Below are 15,729 nucleotides of genomic sequence, written 5' to 3'. Positions count from 1 at the left end.
AATAAGGCATCTATTGTATAAACACAGCCGATTGCAGAGTTGTACAGAAACTAAGTAACGGAGAAACATTGTGGTAGACACCAAATAATGCAGCAATATAATTGAAATAACTGGCATGTTGTTCCCTCGCGGCCGACTTTCTTTGTCATGAGGCTATAACGTGACTCATGCTGATGTATCGTCATTAGTGTTCCCTATATCGTATGTAACACAAGGTTCAACGGTATTACCGATTCAGTATTCCATTGCGACTTTGTAGATTTACTCTATTAGGTAACAGTATATGGATTGTTAAAAGTTTTATTCAGCCTTGTCACTCATTTATCTCTATTGTGATATATATACTGTAAGTGTACGGCATTGGGTTATCTTTCTTTCATTAAAAAGATATTGTATAGAAATATCTTGCATGAACTGATGTTTACATTCAAGCAGTTAGTTATACTGTATTACAGATGAACACGTAGAACCTATAACAATATATATAACCTTAATGAGCTTTTGTCTTGAAGAGTAAATGCCATCATCCATTTTTTTAATTATTTTAATACAACGCTTGATTTTTCAACTGTCTGATACTGATGTAAGTGATTAGGAGAGCCACTACCATGGTCCATTCTTATATATAGATTTACGACCCACAAACAATTCATTTAACATGAGCCATACCAAAGAACTGTAGTTTAAATACAGTTTATGCTACACTCACTGTAGGGTGAGTAGCAGGCCTCAATGACTCATGATTAGAGACCAATGCCTCCAAATATACGTACTAAACCGCTGATAGTTCTTATGTAAAATTAGATAAAATTCTTATACAAATGTAGAAAATTAAATATTATAAAGAGAGTACTCCATTATGAAATTATCAACAGATACAGATGAATTGTGGAGTGCCCCCTAGATAAAAGAATCCCCCCCCCCCTTTCCAGTCAATTTGCGATTAAACCACTTCTAATCAGCAGGACAGACTTTTAGGAAATACCATGAATCTATGGCTGTCCTTTAAGTCAATGGTGATAAAATCCCATCTACACACCGTTTCTTGTAAATTGGTGCGCATCAGTGTAGGGTAGCGGTGGTCAACTGGTGACCTCCCCAGCCGGCTGCTCCCGATATGATCAGAACGGGAGCAGCAGACTTTCGAGTCACATGACTTCTTCTGCACAATGCAGGGAGATCACGCAGTATACTCTGAGGATGGAGGGCACTGTGCTCTACCACATTCACTGCGTGGTCCCTTTGAAGGCCGGAAGTCCGCTCATTGCGCTCCCCAGATTCCAGTGTTCCTTAGATCTACCTTGTCTGGAAGGGTCCCCAACATATACATTAATCAAGGGAAGCTGTCCTCACTACTGCCATCTGCATGTGGTCCATTGACAACACGCTACATGCAAGACTATGGACAGCCTTCTCTGACTGTGCTAGATCTTGGGGACTCTACCAGACCAGATGCATCTGAGGAACACTGGAATCTGAGGAACACTGGAATCTGAGGAACACTGGAACGTTCAATTGTGCATTTATATTTAATTTTTTTAATTGCGCTCAAGAATGAATTTTCAGTTTTAGATTGGGTTATCATTTAAGATTTTATGAGAATCTCTAAGAATCGGCTCCATCACGGCTTGTCAATGTTTTTGCCACTGTAGCCGGACACTGCCAAATGCAGAGGAGACCACATTGCTTATCTAATTGTTCGTTTTAACCCACAATGCTTTATGGAATTTGTAACTTCTCAAATGAGGGGGAAAAAGGAAAAAAGAAAAATAATGTATCCATGAATGAAGCATTTGACGAGTACATCAGCTACATCCTTACTTTGATCAGCATAATTTTTCGCTTTAAGTTCAAGCTGTCTGGTTTGAGATTCCAAATTTTCCACATGCACCTGCAAGTCTTTCTTGTCCTGTTCTTGTAAATCTTCAAATTCAATAAATTTCTACAAATAAAGAAAAAACAAATAAAATAAAAATGATTAAACAAAAAAAGTTTGTAAAGATTAACAAAAAACTAGAAATAAAAGGTTTTGTATCTGGATTGTTAGGTTCTAGTACCAATAATACTTGAACACAATACAGATATTTTTAATAGAGAAATGAAAAGCTATGTACTCCCTTATTGGACAGTAATGGCATTACACATCCCTGAGAAGACAACAAGCAAATTTTGTTCTAAGTTTAAGATTAGCACAGTAGAATAAGTTGCAAGAGAAAGAAAATAGACACAAGGAAAGAGTACATATGAAAATACACCCAACAAAAACAAATGTGGTGCTTTAGCGGCAGCTGTATAAAGAAATGATCCATTGTTCTCATAGCCACAGGTAGTTCAGTTTATCCCTATCTGCTGAAACCAATCTCTATACCATACATAGAAAACTAATCTACCTGTGGTGATACTCATACTATAACATCACAAGATAAATAATACGTAGAGGCCACATAACACAACAAACAAGATGGGTATATGAAACTAATTCATACATATCCACTCTCCCAGAATTGCCAGGAGGCTGCTGAATTTTGGGGAGACCTAGGCACCCTATAAGATCAGAGGGGTCACTTGCACTAATAGAAGTTTTTTTACTACAAAGACCAAATTATTACTTACAAAGAAAGCTCCTGTAACTTTACATTTTCCAACAACAATGTATAGCTATAAAGTTAACATAATAGTGCTAATATACAAGCGGTCTAGTGAAGTCAAATAATAATATAAAAAAATATATATATAATAAAAAAAAAAAAAAAAAATTAGAACTCGGCAGATTTTAGACACCAACATAACCAGATCACAAGGCACAAGGCCCCATGACCATCACACCGCGCCTCCGGCATACTCACAGGCCTAGATATATATTCACCCACGTCACATGAACCATCACTTGATATTTAAAAAAAAAAAAAAATGTTTCTAGTAGGAGTTTCTAGGGCTTGAAATGTGTAGTACAGCAATGTGACAAGGAAACACATGGCTTCATTGTCATGTTAATCATGACAGCTGGAGATCTTAACAGAATGGTCATCAGAGCTCTCAGAAGCAAGGTTGTCCAACACGGACACCAGTCAACAGCTATTGTTAAAAGCTGGAGGTTAAGGGACAGTTGTGGGGAATTTAAATTTTGCACCAATATTAAGCACCAAACTGTTCACAATTATTAAAACTGCCACACAGAATCTGTTTGCAATGGACTACACCCGTTTTCTAATTGCAGTTTGCATAAATGTTTCTAATAACCACACCCAGCACATAAGTTACACTGAAGGGGGGGGGTGTTCAATGTGGGGATTCTCCCATGATGCATCTCAGCTGCAAAGTCCACGTTCAAATCTCCACACATTTGTGCACTATGAGGTGCATGCAAAAATGAGCAGAGATTCATCTACCGTAATACCTGTGCTGGGCTCCTAAGAAGGGCTGCATTCAATCTGAGGGGTGTTCTATAAAAAGTGGAACAAAAACTACTTTTAATATTTAAAGATTCTATATTATAGAACCTTTTTCTACAGTTTGTATACAATGTGGAGTCTGTCTTGCTAAATTACCAAACTTTGCTTCCAAAACACAACACAAACAACATAAAATTGTACATACAACTTTGAAGCTCTAAAACAGCTTATTCAACCTAATTTTTGTAGGCAACAGGAACAGGAGTTTTTTGCCAAGTCATAATTAGATTCCCCCCCATTAAAACAAGATTAATGTTCACATTTTGGCAATGTGTCCATGTCACAGGAAATAATTACTGTTATTTCTTACACAAGTAAACTTGATCTTAATTTTCTTGGGTGTGTAATATAACCTTTATAAGCATAGTGTAATAAAATATCTTTATTTATTTTAAGGCCATTATATAGTGGAAAAATAAAGAATGTGCAGCCCCATACATTTATCCCCAAATTATGATCAGCTAACGCTCCCAAGTATAGGGATACTAAATATGTTCACTTTATACATCAGGTCCAAGAACAAAGCTTTCAGACCTTTAGGGTGGAAACATACAGGGGGTGGGGGGTGAGTACATTTTTCGGGGTGCTGGGCTGGCATTATTTATGATGTTCTGATGGGGGTGACCTTTACATTACTGCACAATAACTGACATGGGTTCATTAAGATGGAGAGGAGCGTAGGGAAGAAAGACGCTTGTGCTGATATATTTACATTTTTAAATGCAACATTTTTTTTTACATTAATTTGTATTCCATTCAACATGTAAACTGGATCTTAAATTAAGTGTTGGTGACATCCGATCTCCAGCTCACCTGCACATCTATTTAATCCTTCACAACTGGAGGAATCCTACCACCATCATAGTGTAAAATTGGCAGTGTAAAAGTGTCAGTAGTGTAAAATTGGTGCCAATTTTACACTACTCACTGCCCACAGGTGACTGCAATTTCAGCCTGTTCCATTTTCTACAACACTCCCCTAAAGAGAGAGAGAGAGAGACAGAGAGAGAGAGACAGAGAGAGAGAGAGAGACAGAGACAGAGACAGAGAGAGAGAGAGAGAGACAGAGACAGAGACAGAGAGAGAGACAGAGACAGAGACAGAGACAGAGACAGAGACAGAGACAGACAGAGACAGAGACAGAGACAGAGACAGAGACAGAGACAGAGACAGAGACAGAGACAGAGAGAGAGAGAGAGAGAGAGAGACATCATCAGTATATATATAGCACCACTACTTCACCTTGACTTGTTGAACAGAACCAGGATGTTTTAATGCACACCCACCCATCAGCACACACAAACACACACTGGCATCAGGGTCACGGGCGAGGCTGAACGTGACATGACCCCAGTACAGGGCTCTGGAAAGTCCCAGGCAGACAGACATTTGGCCAGAGCTGAGCTGTTCCCCTCCCTTTGTGAGAACAACTGACTGAGCTAAAATATCCCTGCCAGCAGTATCTCTACCCCTGTACCGTAATCAGCCTGGTTTACGGTGTTAGTCACTCCCATGTCTGTGCCCAGTCTGCTCGCTTCAGTATCCTATTCCTCTGCTTTTATAACCATGTAGCGTATCTACGAACCCTTCACGTCGTCACTGAGTCTTCCAGTGTCTGCTCACGTACTAACCAAACTAAACCACCCTAACAATTCCTGGCACCAACTAAAGCACAAGATGACCGCCCGCTCTGGCAGCCACAGGAATGGAAGAGGTTGGACCACCAGATAAGGATGAAGAACCCAACTCAGGGCTGCTGTCAGGTACCTCCTTAATGGGCATAAGTGTAAGAGGCCAGTAGGAAGGGAAATATATTTTTGTTTGTGCTTTTAAATATTTTTTTCTGAGAACTATGTGAAATATTGTGTGATGGTTAAAAGAGGAGACGATATATGTAGAAACGCCAGGGCAGAAATGCATCCATTGTTCTATCATAGAACACAGATACAATCTATAATAATTACTTAAAGAACTCATCTCCTTACAACTAATATCCCAGGCCAGTCAGCCACGGCTCATCCAATCAGCTCCAGCTCTGCATGCTCCACCCATTTCTAATATGCTCCAGGTGCGGCGACCTGGAAAATAGTGGGTTGTGCACAGGGAGAATAACTTGCTCTCCAATTTACTAGATGATGCTGGGTGTGGAGGCAGTTAGGAGAAAAGGAGTTCTCTTATGTGTCAAATAGGTTTTACAACCATTAACAATGTAGACTGACACATGATGGAACAGACACGTGGAGAAGTTTTCAGAAAACATAGCGAGTGCCCAAAAAAAAAAAAAAGTGTAACAGACTTAAGAATATGACCCACTATGGACCAGAACTGGCAGAAGGAGAGGTGAAAAAATACACTGTAATTTCCTTAGAGTTGCATTTTTTATAGGATCTGGTTAAAGCAAAAGTGAAATCTCAGCAATAAACCCAATGGAACAGTGCCCCCAGTGGCCATATTGTCATGAATGAGAGATTGCACTTAAAGCAGCAATACCATTTTTTTTTTTTTTATTTATTTTTTTTTTAAGCATAAATCACCATGGCAGGCTATAAGAAAAACAAGGTTATTTACAATTGTCTTTTTTTTTTTTTAAATTCAGGCTGCTATTAATTATTTATGAACCTGTACTACCATGGCAACCACAGTCAGATGACACAATGTAGGGAACAGAGGTAAATGTTCTCTTCATTTTCTGGATCAGTGTTTCTCAAGGTGTGCTCCTCTGAGCTCTGGGGCTCTCCAAGACCCCTCCAAGGGTGTTACCCTGTGTTACCGTTAGAAGATTTTTTTTTCTAACGTTTTCGGTGGGCAAGAGAATCATTATTTATGCTGAAATATTGATTACATTTATCTCTGATTTCAATGACTTCAGCATATCGTTTGTAGGGAAATAAGTATATTGGATTAATTTTGATTCCACTTTGCATATTCTTAAATGGCGATCAAAGTGAATACAGGAGCGATAGAAGTACAGAGAGTAGTTAGAAAATCTATTAGTTAGTTATTCAAAAATATACTTTGCTATATTGTTTTACAAAATGTTTTTACATCTTCTATTAATTTGAAGACTTATTACAAAATACTCTCATTTTGTTTTAAGGGATGAAACAATTGCTTAAAGGACAATAGTAGACTCAATCCACAGCAAGACCTACATCCATAGATGGATAACACGGATAAATTGAGTTCTGCAATTCATGATAAGGAGGAATCTACTATTTAAAAAAAAAAACAAAAAAACAACACTAAAAGAAACAGTAAGTAAAAAAGAAAGTTACTAAAGTTATATTATATGGTAGAGCCACAGTTTTGCTCCCTCAGTCTCAATGCCTTGACATTTCACTGCTCTGTGAATCAATACTTAGCTTTTGTAACAAATGACCCCAAGTACATGGAGTAAAAGATATCAAGTGAGACACGATTGCTGTAAGAGACTCTTAAAGAGCCACCGCGAACCAGCTCACACTATACAAAATGAACAGCAGTGAGAAAACCATTAGCTTGATACCTTGTAACAATAATTACACACTATAAACATATAGAGGGAGATTCAATTCCCCCGCTTTGTTCTTTAAACAAGAAAATGCACCAATCTATTCAATAGGAACCAGCAGCACAGTGGTTAGCAATGCTGTCTCAGCTCTGTGGTCATGAGTTCAATCCCCGACCAGGTCACTATCAGTGTGCAGTTTGTATGTTCTCCCCGTGTTTGCGTGTTTCCTCCGTGTGCTCCACATCCACATTTGTGTGCTCTGATGAGATATTCCCCAGCATAAGCAAATGTTTTTTTTTCTGTATATTACAATTTTCTTGCAGAAGTGAAATGAGAAAAAGAATTTATTTCGCCTTACCAGACAAATTTAAACAAACATCATATGCCATGCCTATTACCAGACAATTGCAGACTATAAAAACCATATATATTCATTTACTTGAAGGGACTTTAAAGAGTCAGGTTAATAAACAGGCATTTTAAAGGGAAACAACACAGCCAAGTAACAGGTTAGTGGGAGAGCTTTACGCTCCTCCACGGAGAGATTTCCGGGACACCTCTCAAAAGAGACAGATGGTTGCGGATAACGAATAGGACAGATGTGCTGTCGCATTAATAGGCCGATTCATTAGCCCTCCATGTTACAGTCACAGCAAATGCACTAGGACAGCAAGAGAAACAAATCTGTGGGATGTATATATTTTATGCAGGACAAAATACAGAAATGTTTACAACGTGCCATCAACAAATACAATTTTAATGCCATGATTATTTTCATTGCAACATTACAGGTAAATATGTTTATAAAGAGAAGTGAAAACAAAAAATATTACATTTCAAGTTACCCTCACTGGTGATAATCAAATCGCTAACTCTAATTGCTACGTTAATTCTTAAACACGGGTCACTAATGACATCTTCAGCCAAGGAATCCATCACCAGTTTGTGGCCCTAAGCCTATCCCACATCAGCACAGAGCGCTAACTTACATTTTATATTAGCACAAAATGATCTTATAAAGCAGCTCACCCTGGTTGCTAGTATCTACCCTTGCAAAAAAAAGGTTCTGTAACCCATGGCAACCAGACAACTTTTTTTTCTAGCATCGTTTAGAAAACAAAAGCAAATAATTTGCATCTATTTATTGCAGATACCAGAGCATCACTTTTCATTAATCTCACTTAAGACTTCTCTCTCTTTACTTGGTGTCTAGTATCCATATCCAGAAGCAATCCTAACAGTACTGAAATGCCTGGATGACTCGATGCCACATCAGTATTAAGGAAAGGCATTCTTGTATTAGATCAGCCACAATGAGTCACATACAGGGAAGTCACCTTGGCGTACAGTCAAATTTAACTCAGGCGAGTGAGATTTAAAGCAAAAAAAACAGAGAGGAAACGGGAACAAGAGCGATGCAAAATATAAAGTGAAACGAAAACCCTCTTCTATACAGAGTGCACAAAAGGCCTCGTATCAACTTGCAGTTTACAATTGCACAGCTACCTAATTTATATTTGTGCTGTTGCTGTAGCTTCACAAGTGTTTTGCTCAGGAGTTTCAATAGCTTGTTAAAAAACAACATATACTATAACCAATTAGGAGACAGTGTCACAAGATAATTCAGAGGCAGCAGACGTGAGTGAGAACAGCCAGAGATACCAACAAGACTATCCAGCAACACAATAAGCAAATTATACATCAATAAAACAGTGAAAAGACATCACACGGACAATTTTATGTTTGTAGATAACAGAACACCACAATCTATTTTAGAAGACACTGATCATTCATAACGCAAGGGTCCGGCTTATCCCAGGCTGACAATCAGGCAGTGAGAGCTCCACATTTAGGGAGGAATTCAATTGCTGGCGAAGTGGCGTACGGACATCGGGGCACACAAATTGCCGGCAATTATGGCAAAAATCGCCGGTCATTTTTCCTCGCACCTCTATGGTGAGCGGAGATTTCTGTCAAATCTCTGCCGCGAAGGGTCTCGTAGACGTTCGAGAGACTTTGGGGCATATTCAATTGTTGGCGGTTTCCGCCGCGGAAAAAATATTACCGTTATTACGGTAATACCAAGCCGGATTTCAGCTCGCAGCTCCCTGAGCTTTTGAAATCCAGCGAGAAAAGTACCGTAATAACGGTATTTACGCGCACTATTACCGTAATGACGGTAATAGTGCGCGCGGCGCGTTACTTTAGGCAGTAACGCCAACCATTCAATATGCCCCTTCGCGTCTAATTGAATTCCCCCTCTTAATGTGTGTCATATAGTCCAATTCCTTATGTTCTGATGCTGCACCAGTGATCCATACAGATATATACAATATAAGTAGACCGGTCACCTACACGCAGTGGGAGCAGCCATTTTGTGGGCCGGACAAATATTCATTACAATGCAGCCTTTAAATTCTTTATTAAACAAGCAACAATCACTATAGTCTCACGAACATCAGGGTTTAAGAACTGTGTCTATAAATCATTGATAGTCAAATACTTTTATGGTCCGGTTGCCTCCAGCACACCCTTATGTTATAACTTTCTTTTAACAACTATTTATAAAAATACGGGCCAGCAGTCAAACTGCTCTTTGTACCCTACTCCTCTAGCAGATAAAGCCCTGTAATTGCACCAGTCACTGCCATTAAAACATAATTCGTAGTCTTATGACTTTTTACACTACTAGAATGCCGGACGATCTGCCCCTCTCACCAATCGAAAGATGAGATCATTACAAGAGTCAAAGTATGAGAGCGTGCACACAACGAGAAGTATTTTTATTGCTAATTACACAAGTATCAGGGAGACGATGTCGTCATAGATCAATGTATATCTGTTGTGACTTTGCGCTTTTCATCAAATCATCTGAAACGAAGTTGTCCTAGGCAAATATTCAGATTAAATCACCTTACTGCAAGGTGTAAAACTTTCACAAATGCCCATTTCGCACGCAGACTTTAATTTTGGCTGCGCAAGACTCACAGATTAACTTATCGCACTGGGAAATCCTCAAACATAAGAGATAAGAATATATCGGTTTGCCCAAAACAGGAAACAAGCTAAAAACTTTCATACATTTTTATTTAGAATGACCATTTAAGTCTAAAGTGATCATTTGCCCCTCTTGTCCTGTCATCACCACCCCCTGTTGAGCAGATCAGCAGTAATAAGTAATAGATAGACCATATCTGGACAGCTTAGCAAGTGCCGTTCAGCAGCCCAGGTCAAAGTGCATGCCCCTCTTTGCATTTATTTTTAAGCTGAACGGGGAGGGTGGGGCCGGGGGGGGGTAGCAGTTGTGTGACAAATGCCACAGAACCTCTCCAGAGTCGTACAGTGTTAGGATGACATAACCTGCCCCTTTGTAGCATAAATACTAGAAAAGGGGTTGGCTCTCTGTGCCTGCTCAGTATTGTGGAATTGTACATGCAGCCGACCAGCCAAACATGGCTTCCTTGTCACACTGGGGTACCAGAGTTAAACACCGATAGGAGAGGGAACAGGAAAGAGTAGTTTATGACAGGGACAGAGAGATGGAAAGAAAATAATGATACATTAGTGATTTTAAACTTCTAGTTCACTTTTTGTTTTGTCGCACATGTACAGAACGAACACATTGACCTAGGGATCACGTCGCCTATTCACACCATAAACCATGCCTGGAAATCAATCCTGCTTCTTAGGCCCTGCAGAAGGAGAAATCCAGGGGAAGAGGAAGTCTAGAAAAGAATAGTTTTCAAAATGACTGGTGGATATTAAAAAGTATATTCCTCTTCCCATTTCACAAAAGCAACAATTAAAGCAACGGAGTCATAGTACAAATTCTGAGAATCCTTCTAGTCACAAACGGTCACTTGTTTAAGATCACCTAAATAATTGAAAACCACAGGCTTAATATAAAGTAGTGGTGAGTGAGATGACACGCTCATAGAGTCGTGCGAGGGGAGCAACCCGTTTCAAAGAGGTGTGAAGTTTTAGCGAATCAATCGGGGTGTGATTTTACTAACACAGTGAGCAAAGGCAGAATTCACGTTCTATTGGTAGAGTTGGATGAGGACAATTCATCCCGCTGCGCAGTGAGCTTCGTCCGGTACCCAATTCAGAAAGCAAAGCATGGTACACTTCTCAGTCCAATGGGAATGAGGCAGATATGGCGGAGGACTCCAGCGGATTTAAACCCGATCTTGCCGCCGTGACGACACCAGTGGGATTTATGTTCTTGACATTTTTATCTCGGACGTTGGCATTTTGCATTTAATAATGCCAAAGTGATATATTAAAAAAAGAAAAATAGAATAGACAACTGGAGGTAAATATATCAAGGTGAGAGTTTCCCAGCGGGTTTGAAAAACCAATCAGATTCTAGCTATCATTTATTTAGTACATTCTACAAAATGATAGAATCTGATTAGTTGCTATAGGCAACATCTCCACTTTTCAAACCCACCGGAAAACTCTCAGCTCGATACATTTACCCCCCCGATCTTAAAATATACTTAACCCCACCACTGTTTCGAGGCTGGAGACATTTGAAAGTTAATGTTACAGCTTCAGATTTTCTTACATATAATCCATAAGAGGGGCAAGTGTGTTCTAGATCTAAAACTCATTCCACTAGTTGGGGGAGGGGAGGGGGTCAGAAAACAAAAACTTTTTTGTTGAATTTTCTTTTAAGACAGGAAGCCCCTACAGTAAAGGAATATATTTGTTCACAGTTGCTTGCCACCAAGGTACATGCCAAATACAGCTGTACCTATCACACCAAATACAGCTCCCTCGCAAATTAGATGTGAAGAATAGTTAGGTTTAACTTTAAAATGCAATTTGAGCAAGCAATATTGGATTTACCCATACTTCTAGAAAAGTTTCCAATTTTGCAGAGGATTTGCTTACAATAAGGTACAAGAACGACCAAAATTACAATAGCCAAGTGGGAGGACTTACTGAAAGTGCACATTTTACCACAGTTTAATAAAGCTGTACTTTTAATTTTATTTTTTTTACTTCCCTTTAAGCAGACTGGTTGTTAGAAACCTACACAGATCAGTCGACCTGGAATAAAACATCTGACTTTACCACTTCATCCCAAAATAAATCATCTAAAACTTAGGTTCTCAGCTTTTGGGAATCATACCAAGAGGAAGATTGTTAAATTGTCTGTTAACCATAACATGAGTAAAGAATAAAGTATATTCAAAACTAATCTAAAGATATATTTGTAAAAACACTTAAATGCTTAAGAGTGCCTTAAGATGGATTTACTTAGGTTAGGTAACGCTTTTAATACATTTACACACATTAGGAGGCAATTGGTATAAACGGACACAGTAAATAGGGTATACATTTACCATAACAAGTGGGCACAACTGGTCAGACTCTACCCAACCCTTAAACGCTCTCTAAAAACTAACCTTTACTAGGGGCTAATGTTGAGATTAGTCATCATATGCAAATGTTTGAGACACAAACACTGAACACGTCTTTTGGCAGCGAAGGCCAATAAACTTTAATTAGAGAGCACAAAGAAACACCTCTTCATGTACATCATTACAAACTATGTTGACACTACACTACATACAGGAATTTAATTATATGAAGAAGATCTTTAGAATCTTGTCATACCATCAATCTGAAGTCAGGGCAGTAACGGGAGCCTCTGTTTGTACTTTTGGATTAAAATAAAGTTTGCACTAAAAACTTTTTTTCACAATCTTTTCAACCACAAACTATCTGGGAAGGACAGATTTGAACCTTTCTGCCACTTGCATGCAGATTAAGAGGGTCTTTGTACAAAAGGTGAGGGGACGAGGTATAAAACTATTATATACTAGATACAGCAGCACACTGCTGATGGACAATGACTGGCTGCAGAGCACATGACATCCCAGCGTAGGAGTAGGAAGACAGGACATAACAGTACTGATTACAAGTGGGGCAATAGAAGTGGGTGGTCATATTATACACTTTCCTGCAGATCCCTAAGTGACAATAAAAACAAGCAAATGCAACACTACCTAAAACAACTAAATAGCTGAAACAACACAGAAGATACAACAAATCACTCACAAAATAATCCCATTATGAATCCTAACAGGCTAAAATGTGAGAGCGAAAAATAAACTTTCTATCCATATAAAACTAATCATCAGACTCAAGGGGATCATTCAAAAGGATGGTGAAGAGGGCGCAGTCTAAAAAGATGGTCAAGCTGTGAGGTCTATTGGAGTACCTGTTACGTCAAGTCCATCGTTATAAAAGGGGTTGGTGAAGACTGGAGGAAAGGGGTACAGCATTATAGGAAAAGGAGAAATTAGCAGCAGCAGATATATTGCAAAGGAGAAAACCTTTAATTAAAGTTAAATTGGTTCCACTAGTAGCAAAGAAACAAAGAAAGAAAAAGGCAATTAATAAATACAGTATAGTCCACCTTTCATTAGCAGTGGGAAATGTGTAATAGGTGCTGTAGAATAAATTGTATGTGTTTTACCATCATAGGGGTAAACATCCCGATACGTGAGATTGAGGTGTATAACTATTAAATGTGTGAATGTACTGTGGAGTGTATTAATAATAAGGTGGAAGAAATTGGGGCTTATTGGTATTAGAGGGGTAAACACACTTATATCAAAGTTTGGCGAGTATAAGTAATCGTGGACAGGATAGAGATGTACTGGGACTAGAGCCAGTGGTTTGGAAGTTTTAGAGGACAAGGACTTTGGGTATATTAGTATTAAAAGGGTAAATACACTTAGGCAAGAGGTTAAGAAGTATAAGTAACAGGGGGATGGGATAGTGGTGTAATGGTACTAGAGTCAATGGTTTAGGAGTAACAGGACAATGAATTGGGTATATTGGTAGAGGGATAAACATACTTCTGTCAGATGTTGGGGAGTTTTAGTAATATGGGATGTGATGGGGGTGTATTGGTATTAGAGCCAGTGGTTTGGGAGTATCAGTAATAAGGGAGGGGGTTATATTGGTACTATAGCCAGTGGTTTGGGAGTATAAGTAATAAGGGAGGGGGGTATATTGGGACTAGAGCCAGTGGTTTTGAAGTATCGGTACTAGGGGTCGGGTTAGGGGTGTATTGGTAATAGAGCCAGTGGATTGGGAGTAACAGAGGACAAGGAATGTGGGTATATTGGTATTAGAGGGGTACACACACTTCTGGCAGAGGCTGGGTGGTATTAGGGAGGAAGCAGAGTCAGCAGAGGGGGGTGCATACACCCATATGAAGATAGCACAGGGGGTGCATACACCCATATGAAGATAGCACAGGGGGGTGCATACACCCATATGAAGATAGCACAGGGGGGTGCATACACCCATATGAAGATAGCACAGGGGGGTGCATACACCCACATGAAAGGTCGGGGTGCAGAGGGAAGTGTCCCCCCCCAGGCCCAGTGTCCCCCCCACACCTCCTCGGCGTGCTTCCTCAGCGCCTTCTCCCTCTCGTACTGTGTGATGAGCTGCTCGTTGTCCTCCTTCAGCAGCTCCAGCTCCACCTCATGCTCCTGGTTCTCGGCGAACACGGCGTCCAGGTTCTCCAGCACCGCCACCACCAGCGGCATCAGCTCCTTCACCACGTCCTCGTCATACTTCCCGATCAGCCGCTCGAACTCGCGGTAGATGGAGCCGGCCAGGCCGGACACCCGCTCGGACATGACGGCCGAGCTGCCCGGGTCCTCCTGGTACACCATGCCGTCTTCCAGCTCCATGTCAGCGGACTGAGCGCTGCAGGCTCCCCGGGCCGAGCACAATCCTTCAGGGGACAGGCCCCGCCACCAGCCGTGACGTCAGCGGCCCGGCTAAGATGCTGGAGGGTCTCCTCCTCCTCCATGGACATCCCCTCCTTCCTGCATGGAGATTCCCACCTCCATCTCCATATTCCCTCCTCACTCCTCATAAACACCACCTCCATCTCCTCCTCATTGCTCCTAGTCACCACCTTCATCTCCTCCTCATTACTCATAGTCACCACCTCTATCTCATTGCTCCTAGTCACCACCTCCATCTCCTCCTAGTCACCACCTCCATCTCCTCCTCATTGCTCCTAGTCACCACCTCCATCTCCTCCTAGTCACCACCTCTATCTCCTCCTCATTGCTCCTAGTCACCACCTCCATCTCCTCCTCATTGCTCCTAGTCACCACCTCTATCTCTTGGTTACCACCTCTATCTCCTCCTCATTGCTCCTAATCACCACCCCCATCTCCTGGTCACCACCTCCATCTCCTCCTCATTGCTCCTAGTCACCACCTCCATCTCCTCCTCACTCTTCGTGGTCACCACCTCTATCTACTCACTCCTCATAAACACCACCTCTATCTCCTCCTCATTGCTCATAGTCACTACCTCCATCTCCTGCTCACCATCTCTATCTCCTCCTCACTCCTCATAGACACCACCTTCATCTCCTCCTCACTCTACCTAGTCACCACTTCCATCTCCTCACTGCTCCTAGTCACCACCTCCCTCTCCTCCTCCCTGTTCGTGATCCCCACCTCTATCTCCTACTCACTCCTCATAGTAGCCACCTCCTTCTCTTCCTCACTATTCCTAGTCACCACCTCAATCTCCTCCTCAATCTTCATGGTCACCACCTCTATCTCCTCACATTCACCACCTCCTTCTCATGGTCACTCCACATAGTCAACACTTCCATCTCCTGGTCACCACCGGCACCTTCATCTCCTCCTCACTCCTCCTGGTCACCACCTCCATCTCCTCCTTCATGGATGTCCCTTCCTTCTTCCATGCTCAACTCCTAATCTTTCT

General features: G+C 40.8%; 1 protein-coding gene across 2 annotated transcripts in view; it reads right to left on the bottom strand.

Moving 5' to 3' along the window:
• SPAG9 (sperm associated antigen 9) overlaps positions 1-14,806 on the bottom strand; it is a 53,073-nt gene extending 38,267 nt beyond the window's left edge. For both annotated transcript variants that reach the window (XM_075178117.1, XM_075178118.1), the window contains exons 1-2: positions 14,370-14,806; positions 1,822-1,942 (exon numbers count right to left, since the gene is read on the bottom strand). In XM_075178117.1, the coding sequence (XP_075034218.1) occupies positions 1,822-1,942; positions 14,370-14,669 (421 nt within the window). In that variant the 5' untranslated portion in view covers positions 14,670-14,806. The remainder of the gene's footprint in view (positions 1-1,821; positions 1,943-14,369) is intronic.
• Positions 14,807-15,729: the final 923 nt, after the last annotated feature.

This window comes from Mixophyes fleayi, chromosome 6 (assembly GCF_038048845.1).
Source record: "Mixophyes fleayi isolate aMixFle1 chromosome 6, aMixFle1.hap1, whole genome shotgun sequence".
In the NCBI taxonomy this organism is placed as follows: Eukaryota; Metazoa; Chordata; class Amphibia; order Anura; family Limnodynastidae; genus Mixophyes; species Mixophyes fleayi.
The sequence above is the reverse complement of the archived record's forward strand: the minus strand, read 5'-3'. Positions and strand labels throughout refer to the sequence as shown.